The following is a 23,114-nucleotide window of genomic DNA, read 5'->3' on the forward strand; positions in this document are numbered from 1 at the left end:
AAAAAATTATTTAAAGATTTGTGTTAAATGCACAAAGGAGTTAACCAAGCAGCATAACTTGTGAAGAGAATCACTGATAATACCTAACATCTACAAACAAGGAGCAAGACAAATGATGATCAATTCTTTCAGAAACAGTAGGCAAAGAGAGGTGGAAACATTCATTTAAAAAATTCTGAAGGCATAATGGCCTCTTAACAAAGAAAAATGAACCAAACTCCAATGGGAAGAGCATAGTGTCATTACCTGTCAATGCCATAAATATACGAGATGGACATCATCTCACAGAAAGCGATGATCAGCAGGGGGATAGAGCCAGCGTAGGTGTCAAAAAGGGCCAGCCAGTAGTTTCCCGAATTTATGATAAATATGAAAGCAATGAAGAAGCACACTAGACAAGTCAGGCCTAGGAGAGAGAACAACAGAATTTGATTTGCTGGAATGAACAGAGCCATCATGTTCCAACACAGCAAGGAGTAAGAACAAATTTGTGTGGGAAAGTGAAACGCTGACTTATGGTTTATTGCCCATCTCTTTGGATTTTGTGACACACTTCAACCCTGGCAACCAGAACTCCCACTCAAAACAGTTTTGTATGTCAATAAACATTGGGGTTATGTAGTTAATGCTTCTTACTGTCATTTTCATCTTTACTCATGTGGCTATCAGTAACTCCATCTGCCACTCAGCAAACATGTGAAAACAGGGGCAGCCATTTTGAGTGACATTAAAATGGCAGAATAAATAAACACCAATTGCTATAAAAAACAAGCCATCATTCAAGGCTGTCTACATTCACATTTGGGAAGCCATATTTGTGTGAAATAAGTATTTTTCTCGAAGTTCATTTTCTTGGTACGGACCTTTACTGTCTATTAAAATATTTCAAAAACTTTCAAAATGATTGCATAGTTAACACTGTAAGGTTGGTTGAGGACAAGCACCCAAAGACAAGGATTCTTTAATAGGAGGTGGTCCACCAGAGGGGCAAGGCAGTGGATTGAGTGGAATCAATTAAAAAGAATTCAATGATATTTCCAGTGACAGCTCAGACATACAGACAGGGGATGTACCAGGATCAATCCCTGGCCTACTTTAAAATAGCTGATCTCAAACAGGTGGAAGTACGGTGACATTACTGTCCCCAGGTGAAAAAGAGATTCTCAGTAACACTCCTGATCTGTATCCAGCAAACTCTGCTCATCATGGGCAAGGCTACAGAGGATCAGGCTTGACTGGAACTAATTTGCTATGATTGTAGAAGGAGGTCATTTGGCCCCTCTTGTCTGCACTGGCTCTTTAAGAGTAAGCAATTCACTTCCAACTCATTTACAAATATTTTAATTTGACCTGACCTCACCATACCATCAGGCAACGTATTCCAGACCTTAACCAGTGACCTTTTGTTCACTTTTGCTTCTTTTGCCAATTGTTTTAAATGTATACCCTCTTGTTCTTTCAAGAGTTCATTCTGAGCTGCAGTCAAGGAGAGATGAGGTCATTTATTCATATGCCTATGGCCTTCAAAGCTTCCAGTTTATAATCCTCTTGCTCCCGTGTGCTACAAAGAAAATTTCTCCCTGTGACTAATAAACTGCATCTTCCTTTCATCTGCCACCACTTCCACTCTGTCACTTAAAGATGCTGTGGGAGACCAGCTCTATCAGTTTTAATCTGATGCTCAAAAGGAATGAGATTCACCCTGGTAGTCACCACAAAGTCTAACCTTATAGTCCACCTGCTGCTGTATTAATATCAAACCCAATCTGACCCACACAGGGAGTGGCTCACTCCAGTCTCACTGGAATTTAGATAAATGAGGGGGCATCTCATAAAAGTATATAAAATCCTGATGGGGCTGGACAGGCTAGATATGGGAAGAATGCTCCTGACATTGGGGATGCTCAGAACTAGGGGTCGTAGTCTACAAATGCAGGGGTAAACCATTCAGGACTGAGATGAGGAAGAATTTCTTCACTCAGACAGTCGTGAAGCTGTGGAATTCTCTCTCACAAGAAGCTGTTGGGGTCAGTTCATAAGATACATTCAAGAGGGAGCTGGTTATGGTCCTTGTGGCTAAAGGGATCAAGGGATATAGAGAGAAAGCAGAATGGGATACTGAGCTTCCATGATCAGCCATGATCATTTGAATGGTGGTGCAGGCTCGAAGGGCCGAATGGCCTTCTCATGTGTCTATTTTCTATGTCTTTATGTTTCTATGATGCTGCTGGCAAAGTAGCAGTGAAAATAAACTGGATTTCCCTTGTGATTTTTATTTAACAGGAGTGAACAGTGGTCAACATCTCAGCAGTCCTTGCATGAGATTTTGTACACTACATTGGTTTTGCTCATGCTGGGTATTGGGTCCTTTGTCCCGGTGAGTTGTTGTCTGAGAGTGGCTGTTGGCTTGTGTGCTGTTATGAGTCCTAATGGTCGTGGTAGTCTGGCTGTCAGTTCAGAAATGTTTTTGATGTATGGAAACAACATGATGTACAAAACACTACATAGGACAAACAGGAAGACAGCTAACGATCTGCATCCATGAACATCAACTAGCCACGAAACGACATGACCAGCTATCCTTAGTAGCCACACACTCAGATGAGAAGCAACATGAGCTCGATTGGGACAACACTACTATTATAGGACAAGCCAAACAGAGAACAGCCAGGGAATTCCTAGAGGCATGGCACATTCCACAGATTCAATCAATAAGCACATCGACCTGGACCCAATACACCGGACACTGCAGCGGACAGCTGGAACTGACAACCGGAAGCGGCAGATACAAATCACTATAAATGCCGGAGGAAACATCACAGAAGTGCTTCATAGGAGGCCCCAAGCACTGAGGATGTCACCTAGACAGGGGACGAAATGTCTGCAACACAAATTCCCAGCTCAGCGAACAGAACCACAACATTAAATAGAATCCCTACAGTGTTGAAAACAGGACATTCAGCCCAACAAGTCCACATCAATCCTCCAATGAGTAACCTTCCCTTACCCTATTACTCTACATTTACCCCTGACTAACGCACCTAATTTACACATCCCTGAACACTTTGGGCAATTTAGCATGGTCAATTCACCTGACCTGCACATCTTTGGATTGTGAGAGGAAACCAGAGCAAACCCACACAGATACAGGGAGAATGTGCTAACTTCTCACAGATAATTATCCAAGGCTGGAATTGAACTCAGATCCCTGGTGCTGTGAGGTAGCAGTGCTAACCACTGAGCCACCATGCCATAAAGTAAGATTACTTGATAAATATGACTCAAAAGGCGATAACAATAGTTCTTTTGTGGTTTTAACAGCTTCAAACAGTAGAAAAGTAAATGCAAGGCTTGTGCTCACCAGTAATAAGTTCTTTGGGCCACTTCTTTGGGAAGATTTTCATATCTTGAATTGGTACCAATACACCTTCTATATTCCCAAACATTGACGAAAGTCCAAGACAGAATAACATTACAAAGAACAAGATGGACCACAATGGAGAGACGGGCATTTTTGTAATAGCTTCCGTGAAGACAATAAAGGCCAATCCAGTGCCTTCGACACCCTGTGAGAAAGAGCAAAAGATTTCGGGAACATGTATTTGATTCCATGCCCTATCCAGTTGGACAAAGGGTCAGGGTGAGCCCCAATGCCCCTGGTCATACATCATCTGTAGCAAGAAGGGTTGAATCTATATTGTGCCAATATACATCTAATGAATCCATATTGGCAAACATTGGATTTTGTAGAAGATGATAGAATTAATGGAGCTCAGTTGAGAAACACTAAAAATGCAGTGAAAAAATATAAATACCAGCAAGGGCTACCTTCCTCATTTGGGAATTGAATGAAGGGTTGGGTTTTTGTGATGTTCCAGGACCACAGACCATAAGATATGGGAGCAGATGCAGGCCATTTAGCCCATCAACTTTGCCCTGCCATTCAATGACATCATGGCTTATTTGATCATCCTCAACTCTACTTTCCTGGCTTTTCCCTGTAATCCTTGATTTCCTTACTGATTAAAACTCTGTGTGTCTCAGCCTTGCCAGTCTTCTACGGTAAAGAATTCCACAATTCACAACCATCCAAGAGGAGAATTTCCTCCTCATCTCTGTCTTAAATGGGCAATCCTTTAAAGTGAGATGATGCCCTCTGGACCTAGACTGTCCCACAAGAGGGAACAACCTTTCTGCATCTATTCTCTTAAGTCCCCGAGGAATCTTACATGCTTTAATAGTTTAGCTTTCATTCTTCCAAACTCCAAAACATACAGGCCCAATTTACTCAACGTCTCCTCAAAAGACAATCCCCCCATACCCTGGATCAACCCTAGGGCATCTGCTTTGGATTGCCTCCAATGTTAGTACATCTTTCCTTAAATAAAGGGCCCAAAACTATTCACAGTATTTCAGGTGCAATCTAGCTAGTGCCTTGCATGGTTTTAAGTCCTTCTGTGCTGTAGCTTTCTGTAGACTTTCTCCATTTACATAATATTCAATTCCCCTACTCTTCCTGCCAAAGTGCATCACTTCATATTTTCCCACTAAGGTTTTGCCCACTCGCTTGACCTGATTATATCACTCTACAGATTTTTTGTATTTTCCTAGCTACTTTTATGTCATCTGCAAACTTGGTTATAGTACATTCACAGTCCTCAATCAAGTCATTAACATATTGTCAATGAATGTGACCCCAGACCTGTGGCACTCCACTAGTTACAGATCGCTATATTAAAAATGCCTCACTTGTCCCAACTCTCTGCCTTCTAATCATTAGCCAATCCATGTTAATACAGGCCCTCCAATACCATAGGCTCTTATTTAATTGAGTAGACTAACATATGGCACCTTATTAAATGCCTTCCAGAAATTCAAATATATAACATCTACTGCTTTCCCTTTATTTATCCTATTTGTTACCTCCTGAAAGAGTTCTAATAAACTTCTAAGGCATGATTTCCCCTTTATGAAGCCATACTGACTCTATTTCATCATACTATGTATTTCTGAAAGTTCTACTATATATTTTAGATTTCGACTCTAACATTTTTCAATGTTAAACAAACTTGCCTATAGTTTCTTTTTGTCTTGCTGCCTTTCTAAATAAATGTGTTATATTGATCTTCTGGGACTTTTCCAGAATCTAAGAATTCTTGGAAGATTATTACCAATAAACCTACTATCTCTGTTACTTCCTTTAATAGCCTAGGATGCTTTTCATCATGTCTAGGGCACATATTGGTCCTTAGCCCCATCACTTTTTTCTCTATTAATAGTTATTGTTTTTATCTCCTTTCCTCTGTGTGTCCCTTGATTATTTAGTCATTTTGAAATGTTATTAATCCTTCCGCCATGAAGGCTACTGTAAAGTATTTATCCCACTCCTCTGTCATTTCCTGGTTCTCCAGTCTTGTTTTCTAAGAAGTCTATGTTCACTTTGATTTCTGTTTTTCTTTTTCTACATGTGAAGAAGCTCTTGCTGTCTGTCTTGACATTCCTTGCAAGTTTAGATTAGATTACTTACAGTGTGGAAACAGGCCCTTTGGCCCAACAAGTCCACACCGACCCGCCGAAGCGCAACCCACCCATACCCCTACATATACCCCTTACCTAACACTACGTGCAATTTAGCATGGCCAATTCACCTGACCCGCACATCTTTGGACTGTGGGAGGAAACCGGAGCACCCGGAGGAAACCCACGCAGACACGGGGAGAACGTGCAAACTCCACACAGTCAGTCGCCTGAGGTGGGAATTGAACCCAGGTCCCTGGCGCTGTGAGGCAGCAGTGCTAACCACTGTGCCACCGTGCCGCCCTCAGTTTATTCTGAAGGTTTATTTTCTCCCTCTACATTTTGTTTTAATCACATTTCTTATTATTTTTGTAAAATGTTTCCCAATGCTCTGTCTCACTGCTAATCTTTCCCACATTGTATGGTTTTCCTTTCAATTTGGTGCTATCCTTAACTTCCATTTTTAACCATGGTTGGCATGACCCCTTCATAGAATTCTTGTTCCACATTAGGATATTGGTTGTGAGCCTGAACTATTGTCTTAAACACTTTAAACTTTATAAAATAGAAATGCTTTCTCAGTAAGAGGTGTGGGTGTGCCTACTTTTCCATGTACACTTATAAATCTACAAGGTTATATATACACAAGCAGATAACATCTCTTTTCATAATTTGCTTTTGGAAACAGGAGAGGGATGAACTAAACAGTTCTTTGCATTCTTGGTCCTTAAGACATAACCCAGAAGTCAAAATGGATATTAAATGGATTATAGAGATGAGCATTTATAGTTAAATACTGTTCTATGTATGAGAGAGTTCACCATTAAGGACTCCATATACTCTGTGTGTATAATGTTGTGACTCTGCCTGGCAATTAGTCTGCTGTGGACCTGTTAGCTGCGCACACAGAAGTCGGTTGATTTGCTGTATCATCTACTTTATAACATGTAATATGTTTACTGCTTCAAATAAATTAATCCACAGATTTAAGCAATCACTGACAAGAGATTGATGATAAGACAATTGTTATTAATATGACAGATACTACTTATGAAACTGAGTTTATGCAAGATTGAATGAATAGAAAGCACTGACCATTAGTTTGGACATTCTTATCTGCCTTCCAAAGGCCAAACCTCCAACAGGTTGGAAGGGCCCAAGCAGAATGTGAGGACAATCACTGTTTAAGGCGGTTTGTAATAAACACAGCTAAAGTTACCTGATTGAGAAAGGATTGCAGATGACAGGTTTCCAAATTCAGCTCTGAAACCTTCCCTGGATAAGTCCTGTTCAAGTAGTTAAGGACATCTTCATAGTTCTCTCTGGTCAGATTGGTTTCTGCCAGATCAAAAGCATTAGTCAAGCTCAACATATTGCTGAAAGAAAAAAAAAATCATATCTTAAATTATGTTACATGATATTTTATAGCATGCAGCATTTTCAAATGCTTTCTAGTATAGTAGACCATGCATTATATAATATCAGCTACAAAAGAATACTGACCACTATAGAATACGGTGCAATATAAAAAATCATTCACTGTAGAATACTGTCCACTAGAGACTACTAATCATCACAGATAATTGACAATATATTATATACTTCTATACATCATAAGTTATCCACTATTGAATACTACCCATACATTATAGAATACATCCGTTATAGACTGCCACCATGAGTGAATGGCATCCACTACAGAATATTGTCCACCAATTCTTAATGATCTTTATTGCAGAGATTGCAGTGAAAGTGATTGCTGACATCAAGGAAATATTTGACTGAATGTGGCACCAAGGAGCGCCAGTATAATTGAAATCTTTCCACTAGTTGGATCCTTGATTAGCAGAAAGGCAGATGATTGTATTTGATGGAAGTCACCCTCAGGATATTGCTCTTAAGGACAATTTTTCAGAACCAACTGCATCTAGCTATATCATCAAAGCCCTTCCCTCCATTATAAAATCAGACATGATAATGTCTGCTGGTGATAGAAATGGTCATCTCCATTCACAACTTCTCACATTTTTAAGTCGCTCGCAGCTTGAATACAGCAAGAACTGGACCACATTCAGGCCAGGACTGAGAACGGCAAATAACATGCATGAGAAACAACAACCGTCTCCAAACAGAGAAAGGTTATTAATCTCTCTTCTACATTCAATGAAATTACTGTCACTGAATTTCCAAGTATCAGCACTATTGATCAGAAACTCAGTTGGACCAGCTACATGAATAAATATAGCAGCTCAGAGAGCAAGGCTCTTCCACTGCAGGGCATTACTCCTAACTCCCCAAAGACTTGACATCAGCTACAAAAGATGAGTTAGCAAAAGATGAGTCAGCAATGTGACTCGCCACCAGGTTGAGTGCATTTGGAATGACACTCAAGAAATCGTCACCATCCAGGGCAAAACAGCTGGGCTTGATCAGCAGACTTCCACACCCACTCCCTCCAGTGCAGTGGGGGCTGGATTGGGAGCTGAACACTGGATGCTACTGTAAGAACTGCCTGAGGTTTCTTTGGCTGCACCTTCCAAACTAGCAACCTCCACTAAGCAGAAGGAAAGGCGAAGCAGATACAGGAGGATACTGCCAGCTCCAAGTTCCCCAAAGTCCCAACTTGAATGTACTTTGCTGCTCCTTCATAATGCCTGAAAAGAAAATTCTAAGCTTACTGAGTGGTCTTGTTAAAACGTAGCAAAAGCAAACATTTCAAATTGTCTTCATGTTTCTTTCTACACACAGGGCTGCTTTTTGCTAGCTTTCCCAGGGATATTCTGGGAGTGGGACAGGGCAGGTGAGCTGGAAAGGGGAGGGGAGCAGAATGATGTGCTCATGGTTTACCTGCTGTCAAATCCGCTTACTGGTGGCACGGAAGATGGAGGACAACCCAATGGCTAGAGGTCAATGGAGCTACTCGTGTGACCAAAAAGGGCCTCTTACAACTGTCACCGAAATTTTGGCAGTGGCTTGTTGGACGTTTTGCCAAATGGTGAACCCTTGGTGGCCATCTTGTGGGCTCTGATTGGGGGAATGGGTCCTCTCCTGTTCTATGGCCCATGGAATGGTAATGGCTGCCTCCTCTGTTCTCACCAGTGTGGCCGTCCCTACACCCCACCATCAGGTCCTGCCAGTCTGGCCCCAGCCCATATTAGGGAAGGCGATGACCTGGTGCTATTCTCTTTAGATTGTGCATCAGATACCCCAATAATGTCTGGGGACTCAGTGTGAATCCCAATGTGGCAGATGGCGCATTTGAATTCAATAAAGTCAATCTGGAATTAAGAATCTAATGATGACCATGAATCCATTATTGATTGTCAGGAAAAACCATTTAGCTCACTAATGTCCTTTAGGGAAGTAAACTGCCATCCTTACCTGGTCTGGCCTGCATGTGACTCTAGACCACAGCAATGTGGTTGGTTCTTAACTGCCCTCTGGGCAATTAGGGATGGGCAATAGCACCAGAACACTACATGCCCCACTAGGGGCCTGAACATTTTAGACCACTGCAACACCACTGTGAAAGATGCCTACCGCTCCATCTCCCGCCCTCATTTCGGGAACTCCGACCACAATGCCATGTTTCTTCTCCTGGTTTACAGGCAAAAGCTGAAGGTCCAGTGTTGGTCGGAGGAGGCAGAGGATCAACTCTGGCGCTGTCTGGAATTGGCTGATTGGGCCATGTTCAAACAGTCCACAGGTACCTTGGACGAGTACACTACCACTGTCACAGACTTTATCAGCAAGCGTGTGGAGGACTGCATGCCGAGGAAGGCAATCTGGGTATTCCCCAACAGGAAACCCTGGATTAATCAGGACATACAAAACCTGCTAAAAACCAGGTGTTAGGCCTTCAGGTAAGAAGACCCATTCAAATATAAGGAATCTAAGTATAACCTTCGCAGAGCCATAAAGACAGCCAAGGACCAATACCGATCCAAACTAGAGACCCAGACAGATACCCAGCGACTATGGCTAGGACTGAATGACATCGCAGGTTCTAGAAAGAGACAGTACAAGATAGCAGATGATGACATATCCCTCTCAGATCATCTCAACACCTTCTATGCTCGCTTTGAGCAGAATTTCAGCGGAGAGGTCCTGATTCGGACAAGTCCTGATGAACCAATCCCAACAGTCACTGCATCAGAGGTCAGATCAGTTTTCCATAGTTTGAATCCAAGGAAATCTTGGGACCAGATGGAGTACTAGGCTGTGCAGTCAGAGCATGCACAGATCAACTGGCAGAGATCTTCTTGGGCATTTCAATCTCTCCCTGCCTGTTTCAAGAGGGTCAACATCATCCCTGTGCCTAAGAAGGCTCATACAGCATGTCTCCATGACTATCACCCAGTGGCTCTAACCTCACGGGTCATAAAGTACTTTGAAAGGCTGGCCATGGCATTAATCAACTCCAGCCTCCCCACTACTCTTGACTCACTCCAATTTGCCTATCAGACAAACAGATCCACGTCAGATGCCATATCACTTGCCCATCACTCCTCCCTAGAATGCCTTGACACCAAGAACAGCTACTTAAGCATCCTACTCGTTGACTGTTCAGCCTTCAACACTATTATCCCCTCGGGACTGATTACTAAGCTTAGTGATCCTGGACTAAGCCCCATTCTCTGCAACTGGATCCTCAGTTTCCTGACCCACAGGCCACAATCAGTGAAGATTGGGGACAATATTTCATCCTCACTAACACTCAACACTGGAGCCTCCCAGGGGTCCAAACCCAGCCCCCTATTGTACTCACTGTATACCCATGACTGCGTCACCAAATACCAGACTAATGTTATTTACAAGTTCACTGATGACACCACCATAGTCGATCGAATCTCAGATGGCAATGAAACAGACTACCAACGGGAGGTGGAAGACCTGGAAAAATGGTGCACTGAGAACAATCTAGCTCTCAATGCTGGCAAAACCAAGGAACTCATTATTGACTTTCGACAGGATGTTACTCATGCCCTGTATGCATTAACAGCACAGAGGTGGAACGAGGGAGAGTGTCAAGCTCCTGGAAATGGTCATCCACAACAAGATTTTTTGGACTCTTCAAGTGGATGCACTCGTTACAAAGGCCCAACAACGTCTCTTCTTCCTCACGCAGCTGAGGAAATTTGGCATGACGGTGAATACCCTTGCCAACTTTTATAGATGTACCATCGAGAACATTCGGTCTGGATGTATCACCACCTGATATGGCAAATGTAACATTCAAGATCGGAGATGGTTACAGAGAGTGGTGAACTCAGCCCAGATATTCTCAAAAGCCAACCTCTCATCTATAGAATCCATCTACCAGGCCCACTGTCAAGGAAAGGTTGCCAACATTCTCAAAGATCCACCCCATCCTGGCAATGTTTTTCTACAACCTCTACCATCGGGGAGAAGGTACAGTAGCCTGAACATGCACCAGTTTCTACCCTACTGTTGAGAATACTGAATGGACTCACAAACGCTTAACATTCGCCTGTACCTGTGTTTTTATTTTTGCCACTGTTTACCTATTATTTACTTATCCATGCTATTTAACTCTGTGGCAAAAGTGAGGACTGCAGATGCTGGAAACCAGAGTTTAGATCAGAGTGGTGCTGGAAAAGCACAGCAGGTCAGGCAGCATCTGAGGAGCAGGAAAATCAACGTTTTGGGCAAAAGCAATTCATCAGGAATTATTCCAGCTTTATTCCTGATGAAGGGCTTTTGCCCAAAACGTTGATTTGCCTGCTCCTCAGATGCTGCCTGACCTGCTGTGCTTTTCTAGCACCACTCTGATCTCTACTTAACTCTGTGATCTGCCTGCAAGACAGAGGTTTTCACTGTGCCTCAATAAATTCAATAAATATTGGCATTGCCAATGATGCCCTCATCCTGTGAATGAATAAAAGAATAACTTTCCATCTCCCAGTGAAGTTCCATGTGTCTGACTGACCCTCAGGTGGGGGCACCCACTCTCACAATGGATAGCGGTGCCAACAGCAACAGTTAGTTGTTTGACTCTTATTGCACTTAAGGAGTCCTGCAAGTGACTGAGATGGGCAGTGCCAGTTTTCTGGCTTGCCCTCAGGGCACTCATCCCCCAAATAAAATTCAACCCCATGTCTGCTGATTTGAACAGCCATGAGCTAAACTATTTGAAATTTCCAACAATGCATTGCAGCAAAGTACGAAAGAAAAACTGATAGTTATATTCAACTGGAACTTACTTACTTATCAAAACATGTGTCAAATTTCTCTGTTGCTCGGAAACCTATGATGGTATATATTACTGTGGCTGCATACACTGAAGTGAAGCCATTGACCACAGAGATTATCACAGCGTCTCGCTCACAATTGTTGCTGTGGGATAGAGAGGAGAGGGAAGCAGTCAGACTGTGTGATCGTTTCTAAGTGGTCGGCTTGTGTTTTCACTCAATGAGTACGCATCGGATACTACTTACTGAACAGAATTATAACTGGAGAAGGAAATGAGACCCCCAAAAGCCAAAGAGAATGAGTAAAAAACTTGTGTTCCGGCATCTAACCATGTAGTTGGATTTGCCAATTCTTCCACCTGTGAATTATAAGAATAGAAATGTTACAGACACGGAAGAGACAGCAAATCTCTACTTTTCACCTTGCCTTCTATCTGTAAACAGAATGGTTTAATTTGGAATGGACTGAGATGTGTCTCCCAAACCCTTGTTTGCAAAAAGTCAGTTTTAAAGTGATGTGCTGCAGAACTCTCTTAGATTTAAATCAGGAGTATTACTTAGTGCTCACCTCAGAGCAGTCTTACAAAACATTACATACACAAAAAAAAGGCATACATGCATACACACAAAAATATATGCACACTCACACACACACAATGCAACAAGGAATTTCTTCTCCATGAACTTGAAACCAAACATTAATTTTCCATTCAGTTAAAGACCAGAGTCCAAATTGCTGGAGTCAGGATTTGTTAAATTCCTTCAGAGTTGGTGAGGAGGTGAGGAGGCAGTTCCTGGTGAAGTCACTAGACCCAGCTCAGTTTGCTTTTCCCAGTGAATTCAAGATTCCTTGGAATACAGGTTTCAAGGAAATTCTGGCTAGGCGGGTAGTTAAGACAAGCATGGTGTTAGCCTGGAGGTCTGCTTCTCTTTTCTGGTGCTAACAGGACCCTGAGTTAATCATTGTCAATGTGTAATGCAAATTCTCAAAAAATCTAAGGGAGTTTCAATCAAGTTATGCTAGTCGCCTATGGATCACGTTGGTCATTAATGAACTGTCCAGTTTAAAAGGAGGCCATTGTGGTCAAATTCATTGAATATCTTTGGAGATGGATAGTTGCTTTTAGCATCTCTGCAGGCACAATGAGTCTTCAAGATGTCTCTTCGGTTTCTGTGATAGTTGCAGAAACCAGACATTTGCTGTTTTCCATAATGTCTACCCGATTACACGTCCAAAATTCCATAAGGGTGACCATAAGGGTTGTCTCCCTCTGCACTTCTTGCCAGAAGTTTCCAAAACTTTAGCCATTTGTTAGTCATGCAATGTATGGCAACCATTTTAAAAATCTGTCAAAGTGATTTTGTTTTAAATGAAAAGGAAGATGCAATATTTTAACAATTTGAAATATCTTCATGGCCCCCTGGTCATTCTCACTGAAGGGGGTTCAACAATTGTAACTTTTAGCATGGGAAAATAGTTGTGTTGAATATAGCAAAACTTTATTTTGAATAAAATATTTTTGAAGAGTATTTTCAGATATTAAAGACCTTAAAGATTTGCCAATGACACAAAAATAAGAGCATCGCCAAGCAACAGGTAGGACTGCAAAGGATCAGAATCCAGGGGAGATCATTTCGTCACTTAAGCTTGTTCCATTCACTGAAATCCTGCATGACTTCGCTCCATCTATTCATCTTCACCCCAGATCTCAAGATGTCTTTGGAAAATGACTGTAGCTATTAGTTTGAAAGACAACACTTCATGCAGTAACCATTGTGCATTTTGGAAGAGGTTTCCAAGATTCCACCGCATTTTATGTGATTCCTGACTTCACTCCTGAAAGATATAACTCTAACGTTTTGATTAATCCCCCTGCTCCTAGACTCCTGAACAAGTAGGAAATGGTTTCCTCCCTCTATTCTAGCCATTTCTCTCAACAACTTGAAAATTTTGATCAAGTTATTCTAGTATGGGTTCTTCAAGCTATCAAACAGCTCAATTCAGATTTGCGAGTTACTCCTTAACCATGTTGATGAACAGACTCCATGTGGTGGTAAGGCTGTGAGCTGTACAGTTCAACCTTCTAGCAGAGTAATAATACATGATGAATGAAGTCACAGTTCCTTTACAGTTTACTTGAGCAACTTGTTAATGTATTCCATAATTCTACACCTCCCTCCAAGTACTTTCTTAGTTTCCAACCATTTAATTCTGAGTATATCTCTTGACTTTAGTATACTTCTAACCCACCTCCTCCCAAATTCCCTGAAAGACTGCTGCTCATGGGTTGAAATGCTTTGGGGATTTCTCAATTCTCCCTGATCTGAGTTTGCAAAAGATTGCAGGAAAGCAATGAACTGAAGTCTGGCATGGGACTGTATTTTTCTAACAGGCTGTAAAGAGTAAGACCAGTAACAACATCCCAAAGGTCATAGCATTGAAAGGACTGGGTACCAGTGGGCTGCCACTTCAGCATGAAGACAGTTAGCTGCACATCGTTCTGTTTTATGGGGAAAAGGTAGGAAATTGGAGCTGAGGCTAGCCATGGTTTCATTGATTGGTAGAGCAGACTCGACAGGCCAAATGGCCTACATCCGCTCTGGATGAATGGTCAAAGGGTGATGATTGGTGAAGATGCACCATCACCATGAGCTGATGAGAATCACCATTTAGCTGCAACAGCAGTAACACAGTGAGGCTGTAAGGTTCTTGATCCATATCCTCAGATTTAGGGTGAAGTGAGAAGTGAATCATTAGGAAGATGGCAGGGACTGTGACTGATTAACAGGAATCTCCTCAGCTTGCCGACTGATCAGGAAGGTTTCGAACGAGGACTGTCGAGACTGCCATTGTGAACATTCTGGGCGTAAAGGTGAGAGGACAGAAACTTCAACATTGACGGCTACCAATTCTAACAGTGTGTCTACAACACTAGATGAGAATAAAGAATAGCTTGGGCTCTCATTTAAAGATAGAACTTTACTCCGAATACTTTAGATGATTCTGAACAGAACAGATCCACTGGACTCTGTTTATTACTGGCTAAAGGTCGCTGTGACCAACCTGCAAAGGTGAAACTACTAAAGGTCCGATCACTTTTTCCTGAGGTACATATAGTGACATTTTGTTAGCACTGTCAATCTCAGAAACTGGCAATACCACAGGAGTAAGTGAAAAACTATGATCTGGGAGAGTATCAGAGGATATTGATGGACCGAAGGGACCACAGGGCTTTCTTCCTGAACTGATGAAAATGGGCTGGACAGTGACATGTTTTAAAGTTCACCGTGTGGCTGTGCATCCCAGTGAGGAACCTGGACCCAGAGCTCTCAGTCTACCAATACTAGGAGGATATTAAGTTAATTTCTGTGGAGGAACATTTCAGTCTTGGGGTTGAGGGGGCTTGGATTGGTGAGAAAGGCTGATGATCTAATGGGATGGGGTATAAAGGTGCTCAGAAACCCCAGTCTTGGGAGGAGAGGGATTCAGTCATGGGGGTGTGTGGGGGGGTGGGGCGGGGTTGCTGGTGGTAAAGAGGTGGGGAGGTGCAGAGATGGGTGTCCAAATTCCTGACGAAGGGCTTATGCCCGAAACATCGACTCTCCTGCTCCTCGGATGCTGCCTGACCTACTGTGCTTTTCCAGCACCACACTTTTCACTTCTGATCTCCAGCAACTGCAGTCCTCACTTTCTCCTAGAGAGATTGACAAATCTGGTGCACTGCCAGAAGGTCTACTTGCTCCTTTAGGCCCACAAGACGTGCTATAAAAACCCTCCCCTTCCCAAGGCCAGAGAGACCTGGTCAACCAGGGAAAGTCAATTTAAACATAAGCCAATCACCCTCATGATGATATTCAAATAACCACCCAGTTTGCTGAGTTTTCACATTTTCTGCCTCATCCTGTCTCCGTTAAAAACTGCAAGTGAACAGCTTTGGAGGCAAACTACAATTAGATTTAAGATTTAGAATATTTTCACATCCCATACGATCCAACCCTTCTTTTAGACTAACATTTATTGCACTAAAACAGAGGGTGACACAGTGGCTCAGTGGTTAGCACTGTTACCTCACAGCATCAGGGACTGGGTTTGATTCCAGCCTTGGGTGACTGTTTGTGTAGACTTTACACATTCTCTCTGTGTCTGTGTGGGTTTCCTCCCACAATCCAAAGATGCGCAGGCTAGGTGAGTTGGCCATGCTAAATTGCCCATAGTGCTCAGGGAGGTGTAGGTTGGGTGCCTTAGTCTGGGGTAAAAATAGCTTAGGAGTTTGGATGGTTTACTCTTTGGAGGGCCAGTGTGGACTTGTTGGGCTGAAGGGCCTGTTTCCTCACTGTAGGGATTCTATGATTTGTTTTCTATGAAAAGGAAAACAAAGTCTGCACTTACTTTTGGTGTAAAGAGAAATTTTATTCCGTCGACAGATCCTTTTAATGTCAGTCCTCGAATCAGGAAGATGGTAAGGACAAGGTAGGGGAGAGTAGAGGTAATATATACAGCCTGAAGGAAGAAAAAAAACGATTAAATCAATCATATCAGTTCAGTCAGATATGTCAGGTTTCTTGCTACTTTCATTATTGTTGGAATTCTACAGCTAGGTATAAATACAAAGAGCTTGAAGTAGCCTCCTATTCAAATTATAGTCCACATTATTTACATGGTAATTGCAAGCGGGTTACCATTTCTACTAACACAGAAAAGACAAGGAAGGGTTAATGTTAATAGATTTATCGTTCATGTGATACCATTGGTGCACTGATGATCATCTTTCAGAATTGTATAAACTTTGGCGTAGTTTCTACAGATTGGAGAACAAGTTGTGCAAACACAGCTATTTAAGGAGGGAGGGAGACAAACAAAAGAGAGAATTACAGACCAGTCAGTTCAACATCAGGAATGGGGAGAATGCTAGATTCCATTCTAAAAGACATGAACACTTGGAAAGATTAATGAGGTTAGACAAGTCAGCGTGCACTTAGGAAAAGGAAATCGGGTTTAACTAATCTCCTGGAAATATTTGAGAATGTGACTAGTAGAATAGACAGGGGAGAACAAATAGGTGTGATGTATCTACATTTGAAGAAGGCTTTTAATAAGGTCCAACCAAAGAGACTAGAGAGCAAAATGAAAGCCCAAAGGTTGGGTGCAATACAATGATATGGATGGGGAATTGGTTGACTGATCGGAACAGAGTGGAAATAAATAGTTTTTTTTCTAAGTGGGGGCAGGCAGCGCGTAGTGGGGGATCAGTGCTTGAGCCCCAGCTATTCATGATATGTATAAGTGACTTGGATGAGGGAAAAAAATGCAATATTTCCAAGTTTGCAAACTAGGTGGGACTATGAGTTGTGTAGAGGTTGCAAGGAAGCTTCAGGGTGATCGAGACCAATTTGAGTTTGTGTGAACAAACACATAGAAGATGCTATATAGCTTAGATAAATGAGAAGATAGCGAGAAAAACAAATAGGCAGAGTATTAGTTAAATGGCGATACATTGAGAAGTGTGGATGTAAAAAGGGATCTGGGCATCTTTGTGTACCAGTCAACATATGCAGACAGGCAGATGCAAATAGGAAAGCAAATGGTACATTTGCCTTCATTGCGAGAGGATTTGAGTTCAGAAGCAGGAATGGCTTATTGCAGGGCCTTGTTAGACTGCACCTGGAGTATTGCATGCGGTTTTGCGCTCCCCCACCTAAGAAAGGATATATTTGTCATAGACAAAGTTCAGCAAAGGTTCACTAAGCTGATCCTGGGATGACTGGACGGTCGGTCCCATGAGGAGAAATTGATTTAATTGGCTTTTATTCACTAGAATTTAGAAGGATGAGAGAGGATCTGAAACATATAAAATTCTAACAGGAATAGACTGACTAGATGTATGCAGGATGTTTTCTCTGGTTGGGCAGTTTAGAAGCAGGAGTCACAGTCTCAGGACATGGGGTAAAACACTTAGGACCAAGATAAAGAGAAATGTTCTCACTCAAAAGATGGTCAACCTGTAGATTGTGGAGGCCAGGTCACTGCGTACGTTCAAGGAAGTGTTTGGGTATTAAAAGCATCATTGTGTATCGAGAGAAAGTGGGAATATGGTATTGAGATAAGGGAACAGGGAAAATATATAAGCCTGTAACAAAACTTGTTTCAACTACATGGAGAGTACTTGGCGCAGTTCTGGTGGCCACGTTATAGAAACAGATGTAGTGGCACTGTGGAGGATTCAAAGAAGATCAAAGAGGATTAAACCAGAGATGTGGGAGTGTACATGTGAGGAAAGATTTGACACGTTTGGCCTCTTTTCACTTGGAAAAAAGGTGATTCATTAAAACATTTAAAATTGTGAAAGGTTTTTGTTTGAGGATATAGAAAGTACTTTTCTTCTTGTAAATGCCATTAATATGTCAGTGACAAACAAATCCAAAATGGAATTCAAAGAGAGAAGAATGTGTTACTTGTTATCATAGTTGGCTGCAATGAATGGTAGAGATGTTCTAAGGAGAAAGGAAAAGTGGTTACGATGGTTGATTGAGGTGAGAAAGTTGGGACGATTGAATGAAGCATACAGTACAGTTTAGACTGGTTGGGCTGAATGGCCTGATTCTGTGCCATCTATCCTATGTAACCTTCCATAATCCAAATTAAGGTATTTCACTACACGAGTGGCTGAAATGAAATGGCACTCAACCTTTTGCAGATCCATCAATATCTGCTGGACACTCCTTAATGATAATTCTGAGCAGGAGGAAAAACATGAAGGCGCATTGCACTGAGGATTTTGTTAACTCTACAATGGAAATCTTACATTTGTACAAACAGCAATGAATGAATGAACTGTACCTTGCCAGTTGTTTCAATGCCTCTGATTGTGCATACATACAGCACTGCCCAAGCACTTATCAGACAGAGTAATAGCCACCACTGGATGTCACCTGAATCATTGATTGTAGCAGAAATGTTTAAGGTTTCCCTGTACCAGTAATAATCTACTGGAGAACTCCTGACACATTCGTCAACAAATCCTGTCAAAACATAATTAAAAAATCAAAGATACTACTCAAGTGGTGAAAATGCTACAATGATAAAATTCCTTCATGATAAAATTTCAATCTTTTCAACCAATTAACACTCAGACTTTCTTCAGCAAATGCCCACTTTAATGTTAATTGATTTCAAGTTGCAGATTATATTGTGGATTGGTGTCCGTCGGGAAACTTGATTGAGACTTGTCAAATGTGTATCATTACAGCCAAGAGATAAAAGTTCGTGTGAAGTTGTGGTAATGCCCTTATCTCTGAGCCAGGAGACCCAGGTCAAAGTTCCACCTACTCGAGAAGTATGGAAAAATATCTCTGAGCAGCTTGGTTAGAAGATTTTGACAGTGGCAGTTAGGAGAGACTTCAATCCCATCACTCTGGACTGGGTTTGAACTCAAGTGCTCACAGCAAAACAGTTGGGAGTAAATATCCAAGAATGGAATGTTGCTACTTATAAAAAAGGCTGAGTTACATCGCATTTATCTAGAGAGGGGTAGTAATTCAACACACAATGTATAGCATGGGTCAGACCAGTCAGCTTCACTGACACTTGCCAGTTTATGGTCCATACAAAACACCCTCCTACCTTTCTTTATCTAGCCTCAAGAGTCTATCCTATTCCTTTCCTCTTCATGTGTTTGCCACCCTCTTCAACATGCCTGAGCCTTAACTACTCTTAAGTTTCACTTATATGATTCATAGTTTATTTATAGAGTCACACAGCATGGAAACAGACCCTTTGGTCCAACCCAGCCTACACTGACCATAATCCCAAACTAAACAAGTCCCATCTGCACATGCTTGGCTCAAATCCCTTCAAACATTTCTCATTAGTATACCTATATAAATGTCTTTTAGAAGCTGTAACCATAGCCCTATATATCACGTTCTCTGGAAGTTTAATCCACACACAAATCACCCTCTGTGGAAAAGAATCATCCCTCATGTATTATTGAAATCCTTCTCCTCTCACCTGCCAATCCCAAGAAAAAGACACCTGCCATTCACCCTATCGGTACCCCTCATTATTTTATAAACCTCTATAAGATCACCTCTCAACCTCCTACGTCCCAGTGAAAGGTTCCCAATCTCTACGTAACTCAAACTTTCCATTCCTGGCAATATTCTGGTAAATCTCTTTTTGTGATTACCTTAGCTTTAGGTCCCCAGCTTTGGTCTCCCATGCATTCCAGATCTTTAACCACTTCTGTAAAGAAGTTTCTCCTCATGTTTCCATTATATCAGCTGCTCATTACCTTTAATCTTTACTCTGTTCTTCTCAATCTTTCCATCAATGAAAACCGTTTCTCCCATGCTACTCCACACAGACTTTGAAGATATCAATAAAATCTCCTCTCAACCTTCCCTTCTCCAAGTAAATAAACTTCTTGAATTTAACTATTTAAATGAAGCACGTTGTCCCTGCAGTCAGACTCACAAATCTTAACTGCACTTTAACCTTTTACTGCATGGTGCCCAGAACTGGATAATGTGCTGCACCTGAGAATAACCATGTGAATTTGGAGAATGCAATGTTAATCTGTACCTGTCTTGTTTTCTGTCATTGGGCAGATGCTCCAGGGCAGTGGCTCTTGGAATGAATTGAAGAAGTACCACATAACCAAGGCGATTATACTGTTGTAATATAAGCCAACCAGGAATGAGACCAGCATTGATGCTATACCTAAAGAAATGACAATCAATGTAAATAATCTGACTCTATCAAAGTGAAGAAACAGCAACTGTAAACATTTACTGTATAATAGGAAATTATTCTAAAAGAAGTGAGATAAAATATTTGTTGTCTATGATGAATTGTGTCAGATGCATTTACAACTTTGATTTAACAGTCTTTATCGATCAAGGCTATGATTTGGAGTTCACATTTAGTTTAGACAGCACCAAGTTCAGGTTTAGAAATTGGATGTTTTGTGATGATTCCCAATCAACTGAAAAAAAATTAGAACTTGAGATATAATTTGATGTTACATAATTTAAATTGTATCCTAATAACATCTTGGTCATTCAAGAGAAAATTGGATTTTTATCTGGAAAGGAAGAAAGTGAGGCTCTTTCTTTAGGGATCCATCATTTGATGAATGTTATTCTATACTTCTCCAACATGCATTTCATGTTTCATGTGACAAAGGCATTTTGGTACCTAAAGGGTGACTGACTCAGGCACGTTCTAGGTGAAATATTAATATCTACATGCTTGTCCTTGCTCTTGAAACCTTTTTGGCAGAATACTCATATGTATGTTTTTAGCATTTCATTTGCAATTCCTCTCTCTGCTATTTTAATCTGAAGAACCGTTCCATTTGAACTATGCTAACATGAGGACAATAGGACTTCAGGTGAGCTCAGCAGATGTCGATATTATTCCATAGCATAAATTCATTGCGTTAATATTCTGAGCTCAGAATGATAAGCATACTCGTTAATATGATCATAAAGCCCCAATATTTTGACAATATTGCAAAAACTGTTTTCTTTCTTGTTTTACAGTACTGTGCAATTACTCCTACAATGGAGCACCTGTGACAATAAAAGGATATTCAATTCTATTCCATTCTATTCTATCCTCTAGGCAGGCCAGATTGTAGAATATGTAAGACTTTGAAGGAGGCCATTTGTGTCCATGCCAACCCTAGACAATAAAAACACCCCGAGTCTCATTGCCCTGCTCTTTCCCCCATAGCCCTGCAATAATCTTCCCTGGATGACTGTCCAATTTACTTTTGAAAGTCATGATTGTATCTGCTTCCTGCTCTCTTCCAGATCCTAGCCACTCACTGCTTGAAACTGTTTTTTCCTTCATGGCATCATTAGTTCTTTAGTCCATCACCTGAACTCGATGTCCTCTGGTTCTTGATGCTTCTGTCTGCAGGAACAGGTTTCCCCTGCTGGGGCACCTCATGTTTCGAAACACCTCAATCAACCACATTCTCAACCTTCTCTTCTCAAAGGAGAACAACCCCTGGTTTCTCAGTCTATCCATGTGGCCGAAGTCCACATCCTCGGAACCATGTTCATGTCTCACGGATACAATAAGTCAATCCTTTCAAGAAAGTTGGAGTCCTGTACCCTTCTTAACCCTCACTCACAACCCTGTTCACACACCTCCAACCAGCCGGACATTTTGTGTTTGAAGATGGAGGCAGAGCCAGAACAGATATGCTGAGCCTGCAATAATTGGGAAGACAGCTAAGGTCGGTACATGTGGCTAGTTCTCAGATCTCTCTCCTTGGAAGTGAGGAAAGTATTCAGGATTTAGGTTTAGCTGTGATGCTTTTGTGGTCTGACGATACTATGGCTTTAAGAGGTTTATTTGTTTCTTTCCTTTTCTGAAGAAAGGATGAGATAGTGATGTAAAGCTGTCTATTTGAATCCAAAAAAGTAAGCAGCTTGTGAGGCCTTTGTTTTTAAAAGTTGGATCAATAGAAGCAGCCTGGATGGGTGGGCCCAAGATCCCACAGAACTAAAACTTTTAGCTTTAGTTTTACAGTAGCAGTTCTTGCTGGGGTCTTGAAGCTGGGGTGAAGGTTGCAGTACATCACTCTCTACTACTATCTCTTTCAGACTTGTCTCTTGATGTTTTCCCTCCTGGACTAGAGAATTACATGTGAGTCAATCTATTAGAGTGTGTTTATGGGGTGTTATTATATTCGAATTTACTCTTTAGTAGTTAAATAATCTGTTAATTATGCTGTTAAGTTTTCCAATAGAGTTGTTATTCCAATTTCTTCTTTCTTTTGGTGTATGTTAACTATATTGTATGAGTAAAGTGTGTTTTGCTTCAAGATTGATAGTTTGACCCATCAAATCGCATCCAGAATGCAACATGCCCTTGCCTTTAAAATAAGGAAATGTTGGGGAGTAGGCTATATTTTGAGGTGGTTTGATGTGGTCCATAACAGAGATCAGTCAACCGAGTCTATCAAGTCTAGGTTCACCCCTAAGTAATCATAACATGGACGAGGTAGCAGAACAATACTGCTAGTGTTGGGGGTGAACTAACAACTGCTGCATTTACTCCTCCATTGAATTTCACATAAAACCTCAATATCAGATGACTTTGAACAGGAGAAGCATCTGTTTGTCCCTGAGCTTGGTAACATTGTTGGAAAACACAGCCCACTGTCAAATGCGACAATGAGACGGCTTCTGAAATTCTCCTCCAGTGAGCGGTCACCAGAATTTTGCATCCTAACCCTGAACCTCATCCTGCTACTTGCAAAGTGGACTTTCTGGGGAGAGACAAGTGTCTCCAAATTTACTCACAATTATCACATTGGAAATGAGCCTATTATAATTGTGATGGGAGATACTGTAGATGGGTTTGTTTTA

At 41.4% G+C, this 23,114-nt stretch overlaps 1 protein-coding gene across 1 annotated transcript in view; it reads right to left on the reverse strand.

Moving 5' to 3' along the window:
• The window catches only part of LOC132832354 (sodium-dependent neutral amino acid transporter B(0)AT1-like), a 44,102-nt gene that overhangs the window by 4,227 nt on the left and 16,761 nt on the right, over positions 1 to 23,114 (reverse strand). Inside the window, exons 3-10 of the mRNA XM_060850295.1 lie at positions 20,311 to 20,448; positions 18,568 to 18,749; positions 16,120 to 16,230; positions 11,976 to 12,088; positions 11,746 to 11,874; positions 6,737 to 6,893; positions 3,362 to 3,566; positions 247 to 406 (exon numbers count right to left, since the gene is read on the reverse strand). Of these exons, the coding sequence (XP_060706278.1) occupies positions 247 to 406; positions 3,362 to 3,566; positions 6,737 to 6,893; positions 11,746 to 11,874; positions 11,976 to 12,088; positions 16,120 to 16,230; positions 18,568 to 18,749; positions 20,311 to 20,448 (1,195 nt within the window). The remainder of the gene's footprint in view (positions 1 to 246; positions 407 to 3,361; positions 3,567 to 6,736; positions 6,894 to 11,745; positions 11,875 to 11,975; positions 12,089 to 16,119; positions 16,231 to 18,567; positions 18,750 to 20,310; positions 20,449 to 23,114) is intronic.

The sequence above is a fragment of the Hemiscyllium ocellatum genome, chromosome 34 (genome assembly GCF_020745735.1).
Source record: "Hemiscyllium ocellatum isolate sHemOce1 chromosome 34, sHemOce1.pat.X.cur, whole genome shotgun sequence".
Lineage (NCBI taxonomy): Eukaryota > Metazoa > Chordata > Chondrichthyes > Orectolobiformes > Hemiscylliidae > Hemiscyllium > Hemiscyllium ocellatum.